Source organism: Tenrec ecaudatus, chromosome 12, assembly GCF_050624435.1.
Source record: "Tenrec ecaudatus isolate mTenEca1 chromosome 12, mTenEca1.hap1, whole genome shotgun sequence".
Taxonomy (NCBI): Eukaryota; Metazoa; Chordata; class Mammalia; order Afrosoricida; family Tenrecidae; genus Tenrec; species Tenrec ecaudatus.
This window is the reverse complement of record NC_134541.1, coordinates 26686042-26706876: the sequence shown is the minus strand read 5'-3', so window position 1 is coordinate 26706876 and position 20835 is coordinate 26686042. Positions and strand designations below refer to the sequence as shown.

The 20835-nt window shown below is 41.0% G+C and overlaps 2 protein-coding genes across 4 annotated transcripts in view; both read left to right on the top strand.

Moving 5' to 3' along the window:
* Positions 1-20835, top strand: part of PHF20 (PHD finger protein 20) — a 134076-nt gene that overhangs the window by 96202 nt on the left and 17039 nt on the right. For all 3 annotated transcript variants that reach the window (XM_075563694.1, XM_075563692.1, XM_075563693.1), the window contains 4 exons: positions 3609-3887; positions 12129-12227; positions 12973-13137; positions 13998-14176. In XM_075563694.1, coding sequence (XP_075419809.1) covers positions 3609-3887; positions 12129-12227; positions 12973-13137; positions 13998-14176 — 722 coding nt within the window. The remainder of the gene's footprint in view (positions 1-3608; positions 3888-12128; positions 12228-12972; positions 13138-13997; positions 14177-20835) is intronic.
* Positions 10344-10722, top strand: LOC142462120 (large ribosomal subunit protein eL43-like). Its single transcript, XM_075563696.1, has one exon. The coding sequence runs from the start codon at positions 10375-10377 to the stop codon at positions 10651-10653; it is 279 nt and encodes a 92-aa protein (XP_075419811.1). The 5' UTR covers positions 10344-10374; the 3' UTR covers positions 10654-10722.

Below are 20835 nucleotides of genomic sequence, written 5' to 3'. Positions count from 1 at the left end.
ACCCATTGGGCTGGCATGGTGGTGACTGCTGCTCTTTTGTTAACCTATGAGCAGGTTAATCTTGTGACTGTTCATAAGTCCAAAATGAATGTGTATAGTGTTAATAACCAACTTTCATTGAGCTCTTACTGTGTGCCAGTCTTATAGGCTCATTGGGTGTGATTTCTTTAATTTGCACAATTCATTGAAGTAGTTAACCGTTGTTGTCTCCACCTTGCACTTAAGGAAATGGAAGTAAGAGGAGCTATGTGGAATCGGAATTTGAGACAAGGTATTTGGCTAGGAAGCTCACTCTTTTAACCACTGTACTTCTTTTGGCTTATACAAATGCGCAGTGTGGTTACACATGAGCAATTAGAATGGTACTTATTCAAGGAATTGGTAAACATTATTTTTTTCAATTCTTTTTTTTATTCAAAGATGTTTATATTGTGATATTCTTCTCTTCATCATAAAGAAGCTTATAGCTGAGTCTTCAAATACAAGCCAAAGGATGGTTGGCTGAGATTACCGTGGCTGAACTTCACTGCCATCACCCTCAGGGCGTGGCAGGCAGTGCTGATAAACTCTGACTTTGAGCCTTAGCATTGTTCACACATAAGGAGTTGTCTACAGGGATTTGGGGAAGATTGGGGGGAAAAAAAAAAACGAAAATGAAAAAAAAAACCCTGATTATGTTGACTTTTTAAACTAACATAATTGTCAAGTTCACATAATTCAACCTAATATGCCCTAGAGGAGGATGTTTTAGAGAAAGTGGAGGCTAAGAATTTTGAGTTATTTTAGAAATTTGATTCTTTGATCTCTCCATGATTAAAACTTTCCTCTTTGCAACCATTTGTCAGATAAGTAAGTATTCCATTTTCTCTTCACGTTCCCTGTTCTTCTCTTTCTTCATTTTACTGATTTGGATCCTATTCAGTGGTCAGGTTAAAATAATTAAACAACTAGTTCGATGTCCTAATGACCGTTTTAAGTATAAAGGAGATACACTGAAAGCAAGCTTATTACTCCACACAGTTAATTCTTAGGTCAGAAAAGTAAAAGAAGTGCACAGAGCTAGATTATGTTACAAGAAAGAGTTTTAAGCTATCGGTGAAAGAAATCAAGTAATACCTGACAAAAACCAATAAAACTGTTACTTAAGATATTTCGATATTGCTTCTTCATTGACATTCTTCTTGCACTAGGCTTCCCTTTCATCCAAGCATCATCAGCTGTGGGGTTTACTCCTTAAACTTCTTTTCACTGTAATAATAGGATCCCATTCCTTTAGAGGTAGCCCAATTAGGCAATAGTCATTGTATTTGATAGATTAGAAACAGATAACTTCTCTTCTCTGAACATGTATGTTCATCTTCAAAAAACCGCTTTACGCTTCTGCTGAACTTTGAGCAATTGTTCTGATAATATTTTCAACTCTTTGAACACTTTGCAGAGGTGTTCAAAGAATTGCATGATTCACTCATAATATCTCGTAGGAATTTGGGGTGAATAAATTGAACTAAAATTAATGACAGCATGCTACCCTCTGGTTGTTTGGTACTTTTTATATTATATAGTTTATTATTATTATATGTTTACCGAAGTAACTAACATAAGGGAACAAAAATGTACTTTCATCAAAAGTATAATGAGTTTTAGGAAATGAATACATATTACAAGCATAGTTTAGTCTACTTTTTATACCTTTGGGCAGGATGAACATTACCATGGGTGCTTAGTATACACTTGCTCAGATGAATGTTTTGGTTTTTAAAAAAATTTTATTGGGGCTCATACAACTCTTACCACAATCCATACATACATCAATTGTGTAAAGCACATTTGTACATTCGTTTCCCTCATAATTGTCAAAACATTTGCTCTCCACTTAAGCCCTTGGCATCAGCTCCTCATTTCCCCCCTTCCCTCCCTGTTCCTCCCTCCCTGATGAACCCTTGATAATTTATAAATTATCTTGTCATATCTTACACTGTCTGATGTCTCCCTTCACCCACTTTTTTGTTGTTCTTCCCCTTTTTCACCCCACCCTCTTTCCACCCTCCCGCTATCACCACTCTAAGCACTGGTCCCAAAGGGATCATCTGTCCTGGAGTCCCTGTGTTTCCAGTTCCTATCTGTACCAGTGTACATCCTCTGGTCTAGCCAGATTTGTAAGGTAGAATTAGGATCATGATAGTGGTGGGGTGGAGGGGGAGGAAGCATTTAGGAACCAGAGGAAAGTTGTATGTTTCATTGTTGCTACCCTGCACCCTGACTGGCTGTCCCCTCCCCCTGACCCTACTGTAAGGGGGTGTCCAGATGAATGTTAAAGAAGAGGAAGGGAGGTAGATTTGTGGTTTCTACGTTGGGTGGCTGAGCCCATCGTAGACAACCTTTATTACAAGTGCTACTTTAACAAAAATTAGGTATTGATTCTGCTGAACTGGTGTGAACCAGGAAAATGTCACCACTGATCCTATTTCTTTGTCTTCTGCTATAAATAGAAAGTATCTTTAGGACACAAACATATTCCAGTGCTGATTTTGAGATGTATCCTTATTGGAGTGAAGATTTAGTGAAAGTCAGTAAATGAAGTTTCTAACTCTTGGACTCCTTATGTGTGACAGTTTTACTTTTAGTTATTGGTGCTTGATAATGACATGAAGGTCAAATGTTTAAAATGATTTTGCCTTTGAATTTGATCAAGTCCTCTTAAGTTTTCATTTCTTCTCTCTCCATTACTTGGTTGTTATTTTATTTTACAGTCTTGGGGTTCTTCTGAGCAAACGTTTATAGTGAAATCTGAAACGCTTACTACTGAAATCCTTTGTAATACTTTCCCTATGCAGAGATTTTTATAAAATCCCTTCAATTTCATACTAAAATGCTTCCCTACTTCTCTCTATATGCATTCTTCATTTTATTCCCTGGTGCTTTGTTGTGTGCTACAGATACTGCATTCTTACAAACTGAAGGTTGGTGGCAACCTTAGTCAAACTAAGTCTACTGGAGCCATTTGTCCCATAGCATGTGGTGACTTTATGTCCCTGTGCCATATTTTGTTGGAAAATTTAACAATGTTTTGTTTTCATGATATTGTTCACTTAGTAGACTACAGTATAGTGTAAACATAACATCTTTATACACAAGGAAACACACACACACACACACACATATATATATATACATACATTTGGGAGGAGGCTGACTCATTTTATTGTGTTAGTATCTTTACTTGTGGAATGAAACTTGCAATATCTCTTCAAATAGGTGCCAGAATGGGGGTGAATCTGAATGTGCTCTAACTCATGAGTAATAAGTGGTCCTCACTTTTCTTTAGGATTTTCCTCTGATCTCTTTCCAAAGCTTGTGGTAACATAAGAACTACATGTCTCCTTAAACATGTCAATCTATTCTTTCAAAAGATAAATCACAGTTGTATCTCTATTTCAAGTTATTTCTATCCCCTCAGTGGATAGAGATAAGTTTAGGGGGTAATAGCTGTCTAATCAATGCCTCTGACTGTGTATACATATGACTCTTTCACTTTGTTGCTATGCATTGTCCCATAATTTGTACTAACTACAGGATAAACAAAAGAGATCTTTGTTTTTGTTTTTCAGTAACAAATGCTTTAAAGAAAACAGATGATTTTGTGGCATCCAAAACACCAGCTGTTGACCTGGACCACAAGTTCAGATGCAAGGTTGTGGACTGTTTAAAATTTTTCCGCAAAGCCAAATTATTACACTATCATATGAAATATTTCCATGGAATGGAGAAGTCACCAGAGCCTGAGGAAAGTTCTGGGAAAAGACATGTCCAAACAAGGGGTTCTGCAGCTTCAGATAAGGCCAGCCAGGAGAGTCTGGCCAGGAAGCGAGTCTCGGCCAGTTCCCCAAGTAAGTGTTTGGATTTTCTGTTGTGTCCTGGAGGGCTCTGCTGCTTGGGTCCAAGGACTTACGTATCTGGGAAATGCAGAAGCAGGTCTTAGGCTGATCTGGTCAATTTGAATTTTATAAAGTTGACCATGACCAACGAATTGGATTATGTGCTGGTAAGATGTGCTGTTTCCGCTTGGAGGAAGTAGGAATATCTTTTGTTACTGCCCTAACCTCTAGAGAGTTTGTTCCTCACACTCTGAAGTGGGGATAGTCAGGAAGGGGAAACCCCTGCAGAAGCCAGTAGAAGAACTCCGACTTAGAGGAGCCTGGGCAGGGTAATTCCTTCCCACCCCCAGCCCTGTAAACCTGCACCCTATCCCACCGGCAGCAACACTGAAGACCAAAAGGGTGGTGATTTTGTTACGGCGTATAAATTTGAGTCCTGTTTTATCTTCCTTGCAACTGAAGGCATTTTCTAACAACACTTTATTTTGCATTGAAACTACAGTGGTAGTTTTGAAAGCTGCTGTAAATCTCATGTTCTTATATCCTCTTACAGAGAATCTTTTGGGGGATTTCATCTGAAATGGACAGAAATGGAAGAATCCCACATTTCTTAGCTTTTTACCTGGAATTATAACATCAGTATAGTTTTTAAGTTTATAAATTTTTTACTTCTAATGTATCTGTGTTAGATTGTATGTGAACTCATAGGACATCTGACAGTATTTTCATACCACAAATCAAAACTAAGCCTATTGCCATTGAGTTGATTCTGATCCATAGTCATCTTACAGAACATAATAGAACTTCTTAGGGTTTCCAAGACTGTAAACCTTTACAAGAGCAGAAAGTTTCCTATTTTTTCCAAAGATCTGGAGCTGGTGGGTTAGAACTGCTTACCTTGGAAACTGTGGGAGAAAGAAGATAGTAGCCCTTAGTATTAGCTCTTCTTCCCCCCACCTATCCCCCCCCCTCGTGACCCCTTGCTGTCTTCTTTCTCCCACAGTTTCTGTTGTTCATCCTCCCTGGAGGGGAGTGCGTGCTTGTGCTTATGTGTTGTTAATCATTGTGTTCAGTTCCCCCTTCCTCTCTCCCTCCCCTTCCCACCTTCCCCGTAGCCTTGTGGTATCTCTACTGCCACTCTTGTTCCTGGATTCCATGTGTCGTGACCGCTGATCTCTTCTCTGTACCTGTGTACATGCTCCGGTCTAGCTGCAGTGAAGGCAGTCCTGGGGTCATGATGGTGGGGGTGAGGAAGCCTCAAGGAATTTCGTTTGGTTTTATGATGAATACTTGGATTAGGGCAAATGGGAACCTGAGTTCTCTGATAGAGATTTTCTGGGGCTTCCAGTAGAATGGTCAGGATGAGAGTTAAGAGATAACCTACAGAGATTATTGTTATTTTTGCCCCCTCAATTTCTCCGCCAATAGGATTGAGTAGGAGAAGAGGTTATGAATCCAGAGACTCACATCTTACTAGAAATCCTGCCTCCATCCATTTTGCAAGTCTTCACAACTAAGCTTGCCTGATACCTAAAGTAACTATATATGGAAGCACTTGCTTGCTAATCAAAAGGTTGACTCTTTTAACCACCAAAAATTTGGTGAACTAATTTCTAGAAAACCCTACGGGACAGCTCTACTCTGCCACACAGGGTCACTTATGTCAAAATTGACTTGAGAGCACCTCGATGCAGGTCACTGTACTGGGAGTTATAATGCCCTGGCTGCCTCAGAGAAACCCCTGAACCAGCACTGTAAGGGCCTCTGTTTAACATAATGTATGTGTCTCGATCATGGCTGTGATCCTAATTCAGGAGTCCTGCAGTGACTGTGATGTATTGATCTGCCACCAATCATGTTTTTGTGGCATTTTTAATTTGACCTCCCATCCCTTTTAAAGCTGTGTATCTCAGCAAACTGTTGGACACCATTCTGACCTCACGCTAATGGCCTGCCTCATCCAGTGGTATGTGTTTGTAGTTTGTCTTGTCCTGTGCCATTAAGATTTAATGTTCTCTTTAGCAAAACGTAAGCGGTCAACTATCAGAAACTCAAACTCCAAACTGTCTATGGCAGCTTTGCTATGACTCTGAAGTTCCGGACTCCAACCCCTTTCTCATAGCTTAAGCTGAAGGTGTTACTTTCCTCTGCCTGGTCCCAGACGGCTCTCACCATGCTGGGAAAGGAAGAATATGTCTTTTTCTTAGATTTTAAGGATACAACCCAAAAAGTGCCGCACATCACTTCTGTTCACATCCAGTAGACCAGAATGTCCTTACGTAGTGACATCTAGCTCCAGGGAAGCATGAAGTAGAGAAATGGGCATTGACGGATATAGGGTTTGAAGGAGGGCTTTATCGAAGAGCCCACTTGGCTGGTGTCTGGATGGGGTTCTTGGCTGTGGATGATGGAAGATGAGATTGGCAAAGTAAAGATCATGCAATGTGGGTGGCAAGCCCTGTATCCCACTTTTAGGCGGTAGGAATCCCTTTCAGTACATACCCACTGCTGTTTGGCTTTTCAAGTTGCCATCCTCTTGTAGAGATGAGAACATGCTCTGGCCACTGATTCGTCCTACCACGCAGCCTTGATCTGGTGGTCAAGAGTTCTCACATGAGTGAGGTGCTGTGAGTTAATGCTTTCCTTCTCCCTCCTGGAAGCGATAGTCTGATGGTGGTTGACCTTCTGCTCTCATAAGTGGGTGATACCTGATGGGGGAAATGGCGAGCTAAAAGAGCTCTCTGATTGTTCTCCTGATGGGCACTGGCAGCCAAGGGAAAGAACAAGTGGCCATCATGGAGGAAAGCCCCACCTTCCTCAGGTAGGAAGCTGCTCTTTGCCCAGCCCTGTCTGGGCAGCAGGAGGCAAGCACTGTAGGCAGGCACGTGCTCTGTGGGCCACGGACCGGCTAACCCCAGTCCAGGGAGAGTATTGTAAGCAAGATAACAGCTAACATTTGAGTACTTGCCATGTGTCAGCCACTGGTCTAAATCCCCTGCCTGTGGCATTTTCTTGAATTCCCAGAACTAATCTTTTAAGGTAGGTACTCCATAGATGACACACTGAGATGGCTTTGTTTGTTTTTATGTTTGGGTAAATAAAATCTGCTTTCAGGATCTGTGAAAAATAAAAATGGTTCATAGTCTTTTTATGAAAGTCATGAGACAGCAGACCTGCTTTGCTAAAGAGCGGTGTGACTTTGGCTGCATCAATTTATTTCTCTGACCCTTGGTTTCTTGATTTTAAAATGAATGATTTTACAAATTGGATTAAGAGCCCGCCCTTCCCTCCGCCTTAAATTTCCTGTTGGACTGTTTCGCAGTGGCAGAATGTGTTAGTTGGAAAGGCACTAAGACTCTTCATGTTCCAAATCAAATCAACGTCTAACTGTAGAGCTGAGGCTTACCAGCTGACAGCTACAGCCCCTTCTTCCTCTCTGACGGTTCCTGGGTGCTCATTTGCCAGATGCCCTGGGCAGCAGGGGTGACAAGGTCCTGGAGGGCCAGAGCAGTCCCAAACTTAATGCCAATTGAGTGGTTTCTGACTCATATCTAGTATATAAGAGAGGGTAGAACTGCCCTGTAGGGTTTCTAAGGCTGTAAATTTCTTTTTTTTTATTTGTGGTTTAGGTAAAAGTTTAAAGAGTAAGTTGATTTTCTAATAACATCTTTTGATGCATGCCATTCATTGCAATCCCCGCGGTGTGACAGCATGTTCCTCACTTTATCCCTGGGCAAATGCTACCCACTTGACTTCATATGGTTGGTTGTTGAGTGTGTCACCTCTCTGGTCTTAGTGTTTACCTTATATATCCTTCAGAAGCCCTGGCGATGCTGTTGGGTAAGTTTAACTTGTTAACTTCAAGGTCAGCGGTTCAAGCCGACACCAGCCACTCTGTGAGAAAAAGGCTGAAGCTTTCTGCGCCTGTAAAAATGTACAGCCTTGGAAAATCCTATAGGATGGCCAGAAGTCGCCATTAAATTGAAGGCAGTGGGTTGTGTCTGTAGCCTTATCTGTTGATTGGCTGAAAACAGAAAACTCAGAGCCATAGGAGATGGGAGTCAGTTCAGTTCTTACCTTGAAGAATATCTTGGGGCTTCTCCCGGTCCCTGTCAGACCAGTGTACCCTAGACTAATATTTATGAAAGTAGGTACAAATGGAAGTTCGTGCCAGCCCTCTGTAGATGAGGCCTGACGGTGCCATTTATCTAACAGCATGTCTCACTTTGTGTCTCTGCGTCAAATTTTGGTAATTCTCAGTTTTTCATAATGTTACATACTCAACAGACTACAGTATAGTGTAAACCATAATTATTTTTTTGAATAGCATTTTTATTGACATAACAAACCATAACTTTTATATGTACCAGGAAACAAAAACTCACATGACTCACTTGATGATAATATATTTGCTTTGTTGCTGGGATCTGGAACGGGACACCAGTATCTCCAAGGTCTGCTTGTACACAGGTTATTGTTAAGGATTAGATGTGAAAGGCTTGTGATTTCCTTGCATACAAAAGCGCCTTGTTCAAATTAGTTGAACCCCACTGCCTACTCTGCCTCACATTTTCTTTGTGATCCATCTTGATTCTGATCACCTGGAGAGCGTTTCTTAAAACCCCGATGTCCTTTAAAACGTGCTCAGTAGAATTGTTACTGAGATCCGATTATTGTCTTTCACTGCAAGAAAAAAACTGCTCTGGTAAGACATAGAGGCAACACTGGGGAGTTTTATTATGGGCTCCAGGGGAAAGTCACAACCTGAAAGTTAATGAGATCAGGAATATGGCTTCCCCAAGGGTATTGAAAAGTTCCCACTAGGTATAAGTGATTCTGGGAATTTCAGTCCCAAATATGCGCAGTTACCTTGAGATAGCATGGTGTACCTAGGAATTAAGGGAAATATCATGTAGTCTCAAGAATGAAATGTTCCTTGTGTCAATTAATCTCTTTGTGCTACTGTGCTATCCCAGAACTCTTGTGGTGACCTCCAACCATAACATTATTTTCGTTGCTACTTCATAACTAATTTTGCTACGATTAGGAATCGTCGTGTAAATATCTGATGTGCAGGATTATTTTCATTATTGAAAATTGAACATCATTAAAGCATAGTGATTCATCACAAAAGCAATATGTAATTATATATTATGAAATCTTTATTTCTAATTACAAATAAATGAAATTTTGTCGTGTAGCATGGGTAACAGCTTTAATATAACCACAGTAAACTGCATTGCTACATTTTGCGACAATATGGGTACAATGAAATATCGTCTGCAAGCATGTGCAAGTGTTCTTTCACAGAAATTATCATTGTAATCCTTTATTTTTATTTTTTTAGTGGGAGAGTGAGTGAGTGAGTGGGAGGATGAGTGAGTTAGTGAGAGTAAGAGAGTGATTGAGAGAGTGAGTCTCATTGTAATCCTTTTGTCTGGTTCAATGTCATGTTCCTCAAAGAAAGCAGATAAGGTAGGCAACATGTAAATTTTATTTCCATCCAATTTAGAAATTCTCAGGGCAGTCTTCGCAAGAGCGCAATAAAGATTATCTTGCACAACAGGTCTACTTCTGTAGTTAGACTTGATAACTAACAAGCTGGAAAACCCTGTTTCACAAAGATATGTTGTTGGAAATGGAAGAAGGCGCAACCCAGTCTCAGACAGAACAGGATATGACTGCAAACACTTGATCCAGAACTTTGTAACTGGCATTATAGAGAAATCAGTTCTTGCTGCGTCGCTGTTAATAAGTTCAGTGAACTCCTTGTGCTGTCTCAGGAATATCTTCAACTTTGACTGTGAATGGGTTTCTCGTAAGTGCAAATGGGGTGTCAGGTAGATTTGGAAAGTACAATGAAATATCGTTTGCAAGCATGTGCAAGTGTTCTTTCACAGAAATTATCATTGTAATCCTTTATTTGTTTTTATTTTTTTAGTGGGAGAGTGAGTGAGTGAGTGGGAGGATGAGTGAGTTAGTGAGAGTAAGAGAGTGAGTGAGAGAGTGAGTCTCATTGTAATCCTTTTGTCTGGTTCAATGTCATGTTCCTCAAAGAAAGCAGATAAGGTAGGCAACATGTAAATTTTATTTCCATCCAATTTATTTTTTTTTTGCCTAGGCTGAAGTTTCATTTAGAATGATCGGATCTTTTCAGACAAATAGAGGCATGGTTGAATTTGGTCCTTGCAGTGATAAATTTAACTCATTCAAGATGGCAAAGATGGCAGCCTCCAAGTAGTTGCACAGTTGCAAAAACAGCCTGCTGTTTAAAGCGCTCGCCTTTACAAGATTGACAGAACTTATGATGCTTTTCTTTACTTCTTGTAACTCTGCGGCAGCACCTTCACTGCTGATAAATCGTACAGTGAGTTCCGAGGACTTTCGGTGACTCATTCCGTACCAAACATTGAAATCCAGATCGACATCCTAGCATAGCTGGAGCACCAGCTGTGCATACACCACAAACCTTTCCATAAGAAATCTTAGGTGCGGCAAGATGGCCAAACGCACCAAGAAGGTCGGGATCGTGGGCAAATATGGGACCCGTTACGGCGCCTCCCTCAGGAAAATGGTGAAGAAAATTGAAATCAGCCAACATGCCAAGTACACTTACTCCTTCTGCGGCAAAACCAAGATGAAGAGACGCGCCGTGGGCATCTGGCACTGCGGTTCCTGCATGAAGACAGTTGCCGGTGGGGCCTGGACCTACAATACCACCTCTGCTGTCACAGTAAAGTCTGCCATCAGAAGACTGAAGGAATTGAAAGACCAGTAGAAGCTCCACTATCTGAAACCTCTCTGGCCTGTAATAAATGGGTTAATTTATTTAAAAAAAAAAAAGAAATCTTAGGCTCTTTCAGAAATGAACTAACTGTGTCAACAAATACATCACATTCAATAGTTGACGTTTCAAGTCACCATCATTAATATGCCTCACGTAAACGAGTCACTGCGAACAGTTTGCAACGTCTGTAGATTCATCAAGCTGCATGCTGAATATTGGAAGTGGAGCAGATTTAATTTCCTGGATTACCTGATCAAGAATTTCAGCAGACATATCATCTATCCTTCTGTGGAATATAAGGAAATTGCACTTAATTTCGTAACAAATTCATCTCCGATAGTAACTGGAACAATGTCTTTGGCCGTTGGCATCAGTAAATCCTCAGCAATGGTGTGAGGTTTCATAGCTCTAGCGATTCTGAGTGCCACCAAATATGAAGCTTCAATGGCTGCTACGTTTTGTCTGTGGTACTTGCCATCAGTGTCAAGTCTAGCTTTCTTTAGCCCATCAGCTTTGCTTCTAAAATAGTTGGTATACTTGCCGGCAACGTTCGGATGCATGCTATCAAAAGGGTGTTTTAGTTTGTTCGGCTTCATAGATTTGGCTGATAGAACTTCACAACAAATAACACATTGTGGTTTCTCAATTCCTGCTGTAATTATTGAGGTAAAACCATTCTGTAAAAAATCCTCATTATATTTTATTAACGTTCTTCTCTACACGATCCAGTGTCATGGGATGGTTTGCTGATGAAAAGAATATATAACAGCTTTAATAGTACAAAAGATGATACGTGGTGTAGTTCAGTCAGTACAGTTCATTAAAGTTTCCTATGATTTACCATTCCCTGTTGGTTTTTTTTTTTTCATACCTGTTACTATCATGAGGGGGCAGTATTCACATCAACCACAGCTGAATATAAAAAGACTGATCAGCATCCGGATTAAGTTTCCATGGTACAAATATATATATGTATTTTTTTCAGTAGTTGATGATTTTACATTTACCCAGTAATTATAGGTAATTCATGAAGTGTCATTTTACCTCCAGTACTGCTGCTTTCAACACAGCAACTGTTTTCTACACAGCAGCTGCTCTCTACACATGTGTGACTGGTCTGCATAAGTACATTTTGGCGCTAACCCTTTCACATATACCTGTATTTTTACGGGGTATATGTGATGGGGTTGGTGCGATGATGTCATCACGCCGGGTACTCATGTGGGTGTATGTCTTAGGTGACCCCAGTGAAAGGGTTGTTTGACCCCCAAAAGGGTTGCAACCCACAGGTTGAGAACCACTGTCTTGGAGGGAAAATGACCTCCCAGACAGCCAGCAACAGCACTGATTCGCTGTCTCTTATGGTTCTTCGGTGAAGTGTGCAATTACTTAATAATAGAACACACACGCTAGCCTGTAAGATGAAAAGTTAAGAGACCAACACTTAAATTTGTGCTTAATTCTAGCTGTGAAAGACAAGGAAAAGAATAAAGAGAAGAAGTTCAAAGAGTTTGTAAGAGTGAAGCCGAAGAAAAAAAAGAAAAAGAAAAAGAAAGCCAAGCCTGGTAATTTTCCCCAAGATGTTTCATTTGGATTTCCTTACCTCAAGTGTGGGGAGGTGGTTTTTCTCTTCATCCTAGCCTTAGAACCTACACTCGGGGCTGCGGGGAGGGGGGAGCCCACCTGTAGGCACTTCTGTGCATGGGCCTTGGCAGGAGAGGAGCTCATATGCCCTTGTTTTTCAGGGCCTGTTTGACCTTTTTTTAAAACATTTTATTAGGGGCTCATACAACTCTTATCACGATCCATACATATACATACATCAATTGTATAAAGCACATCTGTACATTCTTTGCGCTAATCATTCTGTTTGACTTTTGTAAAACAACTTCCCACTGCATTGGCCAGTGCCGTGTTTTAGGCAGTACACATACAAACGTCCTTGTTGGAGAGGATGTGCAGATAAATAAGTGACTGCGTGTACACATAGCTCTCAAGCCATGCATCTCTGAACCCTTAGAGTAATTCATTCCTTGAGGTATAGGGGTGGTGGTGGGTGTTATCAACATGAACCCATGTTTTATTTTTATCTACTGACAGAGGAAAAGAGGGAGGGAAATAGGGAAAAAAGGAGGGGAGCAGGAAGCGTTTGTTTTTGAGGCCCCTGATTAAGCTACTGAGCCCTGACTCCCCTATGTGGCTGGATTGCTTCCTGAGCCTTTGAGCTATTTGAACTATTGATAAATTGCTTCTGGGATGCCTTGATGATGCCTGGGGGGCTACTCATTCCTTTCTGTTTCATTCTTTCAGAATGCCCTTGCAGTGAGGAGGTCAGTGACACCTCCCAGGAGCCCTCTCCACCTAAGGCATTTGCTGGTACCAGGTGTGGGACTTCACACAAGCCTGCAGCCCACATGAGCCCACAGCTCCATGGCTCAGAGTCTGGGAACCACAAAGGAAAAGTGAAAGTATCTGGTAAGGAGACTCTGTTGGCCTTACCATTTGAACCAAACGATAGTTTGAGAATACTGGATTTATGTTGCTGCTGTCATCTACTTCCCAGACCTTCTTTCAAGTAAGATGGTCATCTTTTTAATGTAAGAGGTACATCAAATAAAACAAAGACTGTTAACTGTGCCATCCCTGAACCTCCCCCTTTGTCTTAATGGATGTGCCTTTAAGCCTGAGAATAACCAGACCCTTTACCCTCTTTTCCCTTGTTCACTTTCACATCTGTCCATCTTATTCTTTCAGTCCTTGTTGAGGACTTCTGCATCTAGCATGGTTACTCAAGGGAATCTGAGCTAACTTTGAAGTTTCCCTTTCTTCAGCGACTTAGGTGACTCAGTGATCGAGTTTTCAAGGAATTAATTGAATATATGGGAAAGGCTAAAAAATAGTGTCTGACTCAAAGTAAGCCCCCATAATTGTTAGCTGTGATCATGTCTGTAAGCAGCCACAATCTGGTTCTGTTTTGCCCGGGATTATGGTACCTTCACAATCTTCACTGTCTGCAGAGCTTTAAAGATAGGTTTGCATGTAGGCTGATGATAAGTGGGGTCCTGGCTGGTGGGGTGGAGTTGCTCTATGTGGATCGTGGGCAGGTCGAACTCCTTTGCATTGAGTCCTGGGACCTTGAGCAGCCACTGGCTTTGGGCTTTCCTCGCAGTCAAATGAGGAAGTAAGAGTTAGGTCACTGCCAGGCATCCGCCATCGCTTGGGCTGTTATATGACAGGCCTAAGAAACACATTGGAGTCCACGTTTTCCAGTCTTGACAATCCAGGATGTTTGTATATAATAATGCCATTTAAAATTATTCACCCTTTCCACCCAGAGGAAGATAATCTGAGTGACTCCTCGTCCGAGAGCTTTCTTTGGAGTGATGAAGAGTATGGCCAAGATGTGGATGTGACCACCAACCCAGATGAAGAGCTTGATGGGGAAGTCCGGTACGATTTTGAGGTGGTCCGCTGCATCTGTGAGGTCCAGGAGGAAAATGACTTCATGATTCAGGTAGGAAAAGCTGCCAGGAGACCCATCTAGAAAAGCATAAACTAGTAAGAATTTTGAAGGACTGTAGTGTTTTTATGCTAACTATACATTATTTGCACAAAAACGTGTTCTAGTTAGAGGCCACCAAAAATGTCAAATCATGAAGCCCCAGATAAGCAATATTCTTGGCAGCAGTCTGAGCTTTTCTTCCTGCTTCGTTTCCTCCAGATTCTAGGCTGATGTACACAGTCATTTACTAGAACATGAGGACATTCGAAGGGTCATTCAGTCTAAACCTCTCACCCTCTGCTAGAGGCAGCTAGAACCTGTAACTGATAAAGGGCCACACAGTGAGGTGCTGAACAGCAAGGACCCAACTCTGGCATCGCAGTTTAAGCTTCTTCCTATAGATCATGGGTTCCCAAACTTGTCAAAACATGGGTGGGGGGAAATTACTCAGTCACCTACCCCTACCCACAGTTCTGAACTTCTGTACTGTGCTCCACAATCCAGGGTCAAGTGTATTTGATTTTGCAGCTCCCCGACCCCCAGGGGGTGGTCTCACCCACTTTGGGAAACACTGCTCTAGGTAGATCTGTACTTGTCTTTGAGGTAAATTTTCTTAATGGCCTAAAGAAATGGAGGCCCATGTAAGTTTCTTTTTCTTTGCTTTCTTGAAATTTGTGTTTAGCGTACTGCCTGTCAAATGGCCCTACCTGCTTCGGGAGACCGTCCCTAGCTAGTAGATTCTTACCTTTGGCCCTTCATTTTCTTTGAAGTTTTCTGTTCTGCGGGAAGTAGCGCTGTCTGGCTGACTGGAGCTGACATACCCTGGGAATCTTGACAGCTGTTTGGCCTGCCTTAGGGGAAGGAACTTGACTTTTCAAATTAAGTTGTGGTTATACTGGTTAGGATTTGTAAGAGGTGTGGCTTAAGTACTATTAAGAAACTAGATTGGTCTCTGGAACCTAGGGCAAGGGATATAGCCAGACTCAAAAACCTAGAATTTTGTCCTGAGGGACCTGGTCTTCCCATTATGTTGCTTCATCCTAGAATCTGCTTGGTTCTTTATCTTTTTGCTACAGGTCTGTTTTCTTGGAAAATGCAAAATGGTCATCCTTGCAACTTCCAACACCCCACCCCACCCCACCTCTCAGTGTATGCTTCTGTACCCCAGAGACCTCCCAAAATTCTTGTCATCGAGTGAACTCTGACTTGTGATGGCTACGTGTGTTACAGAGTAGAACTCCGTATGACTTGCCTGAGTATAGTGTGCCCAGGCCTTTCTTCATCGCTGCTATGGGGTAGGGGTGGGGTTTGAACCACCAGCCTTAGGTTATAAGTCATTGGAAACCATGACAAGCCAGGCTGAAATTATTTAGAGAAAAAAATTCCAACTTGGCATGGATAAAAGCAGAGGGAAGAAAAAGTTCCCGTAATGGTGAAGCGTCCCCGCTTGGGTCTCGTGATCTGGTCTGGTGGTGGTAGAACGCAGGGGTGTGGACTCGGTTGTATTTAACAGAATGACTGTTTTGGAGTCATTTCCTCCTACCATGTGGTAGAGTATGGGGTTACCCATAGAAAAGGGGCATGTTGCCAGCCCCAGGAAAAGTTTACCACCTAGTCCGTTAAGAGTAGGTTAAAAAGGCTAAATGTCCTCAGCCTGATTTGTGTTACTGTTACTTGCTTGCTCTTCTTTGACGTCAGTATGATGTCAATTTGAAGTTCACTTTTGGACCTTAACAGATTTATGCTGCTTATCTTTTATTTTCTTTACTTTCAACCATCCCTTTTCCATTAATGTTTTGAACATTGAGGCTTTGCTATATTCTGTGAACATTCAGAGGGACCAGAGAGTGAGTGGGCCCCTGTGACTTTGCTTTTAATTTTCCCACTGCTGTTTTTCCCCCCTCGAATAACTAATCTATATAGAAATAATTGTAGATTCACAAGCATTTTCAAAGAATTATATAGGTAAGTCCCATGGATTCCTTCCCCCCGGCCTGCCTTCATGCCCACATACCACAGTACAAAAAATTGACATTGGCACAGTCTATTGAGTTTACTCACATTTCACGAGATGTACGTGTACTGTGTGTGTGAACGTGCGTGTAGCTCTGTGTTCTTTTGTCACGTGTGTAACCTTGCATAACCACCACTTAATTAACTGTACCACCAACCAGAAAACTCTCACTTGTTACCCCTTTATAAGCATATTTCTCCCACTATGCCGTTCCTAACCCTGGCCAATCCTTAATCTGTTGTACATCTCTAATTTGGTCGTGATTGCTACATAAATGGAACGGTGCAGTGTATGGCTTACTGAGCTCTGATGGTCCCGTGGTTAAAGCAGCCTCCCTGCCCCACCCAGCATTTCTGTGAGAGCAATGGAGAGCACAACCGTGGAAACCTGCAGGGCCATTCGTCCCTCTCCGTACTAGGCTCTCTGTGAGGGGGCTGCACATTAGCTTATTTAGATAGGCTCTTCATTACTCCGTATAATTTCCTTGAGGTGCATCCAAAGTGTTACATGTCTCAGTAGTTCCTCTTTTTTAAAAATCATTTTATTGTACAACTCTTATCACAATCCATCCATCCATCCATCGTGTCAAGCACATTTGTACATCTGTTGCCATCATCATTCTGAAAACATTTGCTTTCTACTTGAGCCCTTGGTATCAGCTCCTCATTCCCCCTCCCCCTTTACCTGCCCTCTCTCCCTCATGAACCCTTGATAATTTATAAATTATTATTATTTTGTCATACCTTACACCGTCCGATGTTGCCCTTCACCCACTTCTCTGCTGTCCGTTCCCCAGGGAGGAAATTGTATGTAGACCCTTGTAATCTGTTCACCTTTATCCCTCACCCTCCCTCCACCCTCCCGGAATAGTTCCTTATTTTCATAGAACTGTATACAATTAAATAATGAATTAAACTTTCTGGAATCTTTTCACAGTTAACATTTTGCCCTCAATAAGACTGTTTCAAGTCATTTATTTTCCACATTGTATAGATGGAAAAACAAAATTAAGGCGATATTACTGATTTGTCCATGGTTCTAGAACCACGAAATAGGTCAACAAGTTATGATTTGACCGAGAACACCCAGCCAAACGATCTTTCAACTGAGCTATGGCAGTCTGGGGTCCATAGTTATAGTTAAAGTGAGACAAACTTAGTGTTTGCACCCTAACAACAGTGGCTAAGCTCACTACCACCCCGGGTGCACGCATGCTGACGTAGCTTAGACTACAGGAGTCTCTTCTCTTCCAGTAGTGTCCACAGCAGCTTGTTGGAATTGAGGCTTTATGAATCGCCTCAAACAACATTCATGACCTTCAGTGTGCCTTCTGTCAGTGGCTTTCTAACATTGTTCAGCGTTAGAACCCCCTTTTCTAATCGGAGCTGTCACAGAACCCTCAAATGTATAACAGGTAAAAGCAGTATTTTGCATGTATATTTCACTTTTCAAGTTAGAAATGTGAATGGGAAAAAAACGAGAACAGAAAGGTGAATGGGGGCTGTTGCTGTGAGCTCTGCCATAAAGTCAGGGCTGTGAGTGAGAGCAACTTGAGACTTTGGTGACAGTAGCTTTATGCATATGCCCACGTAGGGGTGACTTTTTAAAACCTTGGCTTTGTGCTCATGTTGATTAATCAGAGATGGGAGGAAAGCTTTGACCTAAGGACAACATGCCCTCAAGCTGGACTAGCCGTACAAGATGATGTGTGCTAGTGGGTTCCATTGTCACTGTATTTGGAGTGGGAGACATTTGATTGTGTATCTTTTAAATAGCCCCGTTTAAAAAAAGAACACATTAGCAGAGCTCTGTAGAACGTAATTTGAACAGTTAGGTTACATAAAGGGCTCTGGTGGGGCAGTGGTTAGGCACTTAACTATTAAGTGGGAAGTTGATGGTTCAAACCCACTCACCAGCAGCTCTGTGGAGAAAGACTTAGCAATCAGCTTCATGAAGACTATAGCCAAGAAAATGCCACAGGGTTGGTAATTGTCAGAATCAACTTGACAACACCCAAGAACAATGTAACATGAAGACTTTTATTTTTTGCAATTTAATACTTTTTTGGGGGGATCATTTTATTGAGGGCTCTTACAATTATTATTACAGTCCATACATTAATTGTATCAGACGTATTTGTACATATGTTGACACCATTCTTTTCTAGACAGTTAATTTCTATTGAGCTCTTGGTATCAGCTCCTCTTCCACCCCCCACCCCCGATAAGGACTTTTTTGATAAAAATTTTTTTTAAAGTAGAGTCCATACTCTCTCTGTGGGCACATGCTCAGTTCCAAGCCTTGGTAGTCTGATTGAGTTAGGGTGTTATTTATCTGTAGAACTTGTCAGGAGATGTGTAATATTGGTATATTGATCTCCCTTTTTAATGGTGAAGAGACCTGCTTGTGGTCCTTGGTGACATGTTCCCTGTATACTTTTCTATAAGTATCAAGGATCACGGCGTGTTTTATATAAATGATGTATTTGTGTAAGTATATCCCAGAGATCAAATCTTGGCCATGGAATTTCTGGGCCTAAAGGGCTTGTACACCTATAATTTTTGACAGATATTGCTATGTTTTCCCTTGGCAGATGTATTTACCAAAGAACAATCAAACCAGCAATATTATGAGAAAGCCAATTTTTCACATACTTTCTCATGTAGGCCATTATCAACTTCTATTTATCTTTGCTGTTCAGATAAGTGTCATTTTATAATTTATAATAAATTTCTATGGTGTAACTTAAAAATTTCACCATAATTGTAGCATTTGGAAAATGCAGAAAATCAGATCAGAGAGGAGAAAAAACGAACTATCCAGATTATATTTACTAAGAGATAACTTCTATTGTTATTTTGGGATACATGCATATTAAAATTATTCACTATAAATCCTTTTTCAATTGGAATAACACTTTTAGCATGAAAATCATACATGCATGCATAATATAAGCTAGGTAATACATAAAGGTATTGAGAAAAAATTGAACTCTAATTCTAAAATTAATTAGATATACTAAGAGATGGACAAATTATTAATCTGATTTTCATTTGCACTGATGTACATCAATTAAATTTGTTGTTAGTTGTAGTAGAGTTGCTTCTGACTCGTAGTGACCAAATGGTGTACAACAGAGGGAAACACTGTCCTGTCCTGCGACATATATACAAGCCAGTTGTTGTAGCCATTGTGTCTGTCGGCTCATCTCACCAAGGGAAGGGTCATTCTCTTTTTGGCTGTCCCTCTAATTTACCAAGCATGATGTCCTTCTTTAAGGACTGGACTCTCCTGAGAACACCTCCACAGTCTCGCCATTCTCCCTCCTAAGGAGCATTCTGGCTGTACTTCTTCCAGACAAGATTTCAAAAACAAAAAAAGGACACTCCATGGTATATTCACTATTTTTTACCAACACCGTAATTCAGATACATCAGTTCTTTAGTTTTCGTTATTCATTGTCTGGTCTTGCGTGTGTATGAAGTAATTGAAAAGATGCTGGCTTGCGTCAAGCACACCTTAGTCCTCAAGATGCATGTTTGCTTTTATCATTTAAAGAGGTCTTTTGCAGCAGATTTGACTGATGCAGTATATCACTAATTTCTTGACTGCTGCTTTCATGGGTGTCAATTGTGGATCCAAGTGAAAGGAAATCCTTGACAACTTCGATATTTTTGTCCATTTGTTTTACATGAATTTACATTCTCCTTTTTATGATTGATTTGAATATCCTTCTATTTAGTATCTAAGTGTTTTTTCCCCTTCGACTTGTCTTTGCATGCTTTTATCCATCTCCCTGTCTGGTGAGCTTTTCTCACTGATATGTTTAGGCGTGGTAAAGAGTCAGAGAACTAACCCTTTGGCTCGGCAAGAGTTAACAGATATTCCCTCCATTTTCTCATTTGCCTCTTGACTTTGTTTATGGTCATTTTTGTCTTACAGATTTTTTTCTTTGATCAAATTTCTCTTTAATGCCTTCTGAGATTTAAATCATAGTTATTTCGTCAATGGACGTTTCTCAAGACATTCTCCCATAGTTCTTTCAGTACTCTTGAGGCTTCATTTGTTATTTTTTTTCAAGCTATGTAGCTATTTTATCTACCTGGGATTTATCCTGGTAACAGGAGAGCAGTAGTGACCGGTTGTCCTAACACTTTGCTCCATTGTTTTGACTTAGTCTCCTAGGTGCCTTCTATAAAAAAGGTCCAACCAAAACACTGGTTTTGAGGGGGAACCACTTGACCCGTTACATTCAAGGCAGAAGGGTTGACACAGAAGGTTTTGGGGATTCTAAAGGGGTCATCTTGACAGACTTTCTTGAAGGACACAGTATGGGGGCTTATTAGGAAGTTTCAAGAAAATTGAGAACTGCTTTGGTGAAAATAAGGCTAGGAGAGTTATGCTAATTTTTTTTCCATCATGATAATGCACCACTCATTGAGGGAAGTAAGGAAGGACTGTCTTAGGGTAATTTTGTTTAGAAACTACCACATATACCCTCCAGTTTTGATCTTGCCCCTTGAGACTTCTTTTTTCTTTAATAAGTCATTTTATCGGGGGCTCTTACAGCTCTTGTAACAATCCATACATATTGTATCAAGCATATTTGTACATACGTTGCCATCATCATTTTATAAACATTTACTTTCTGTTTGAG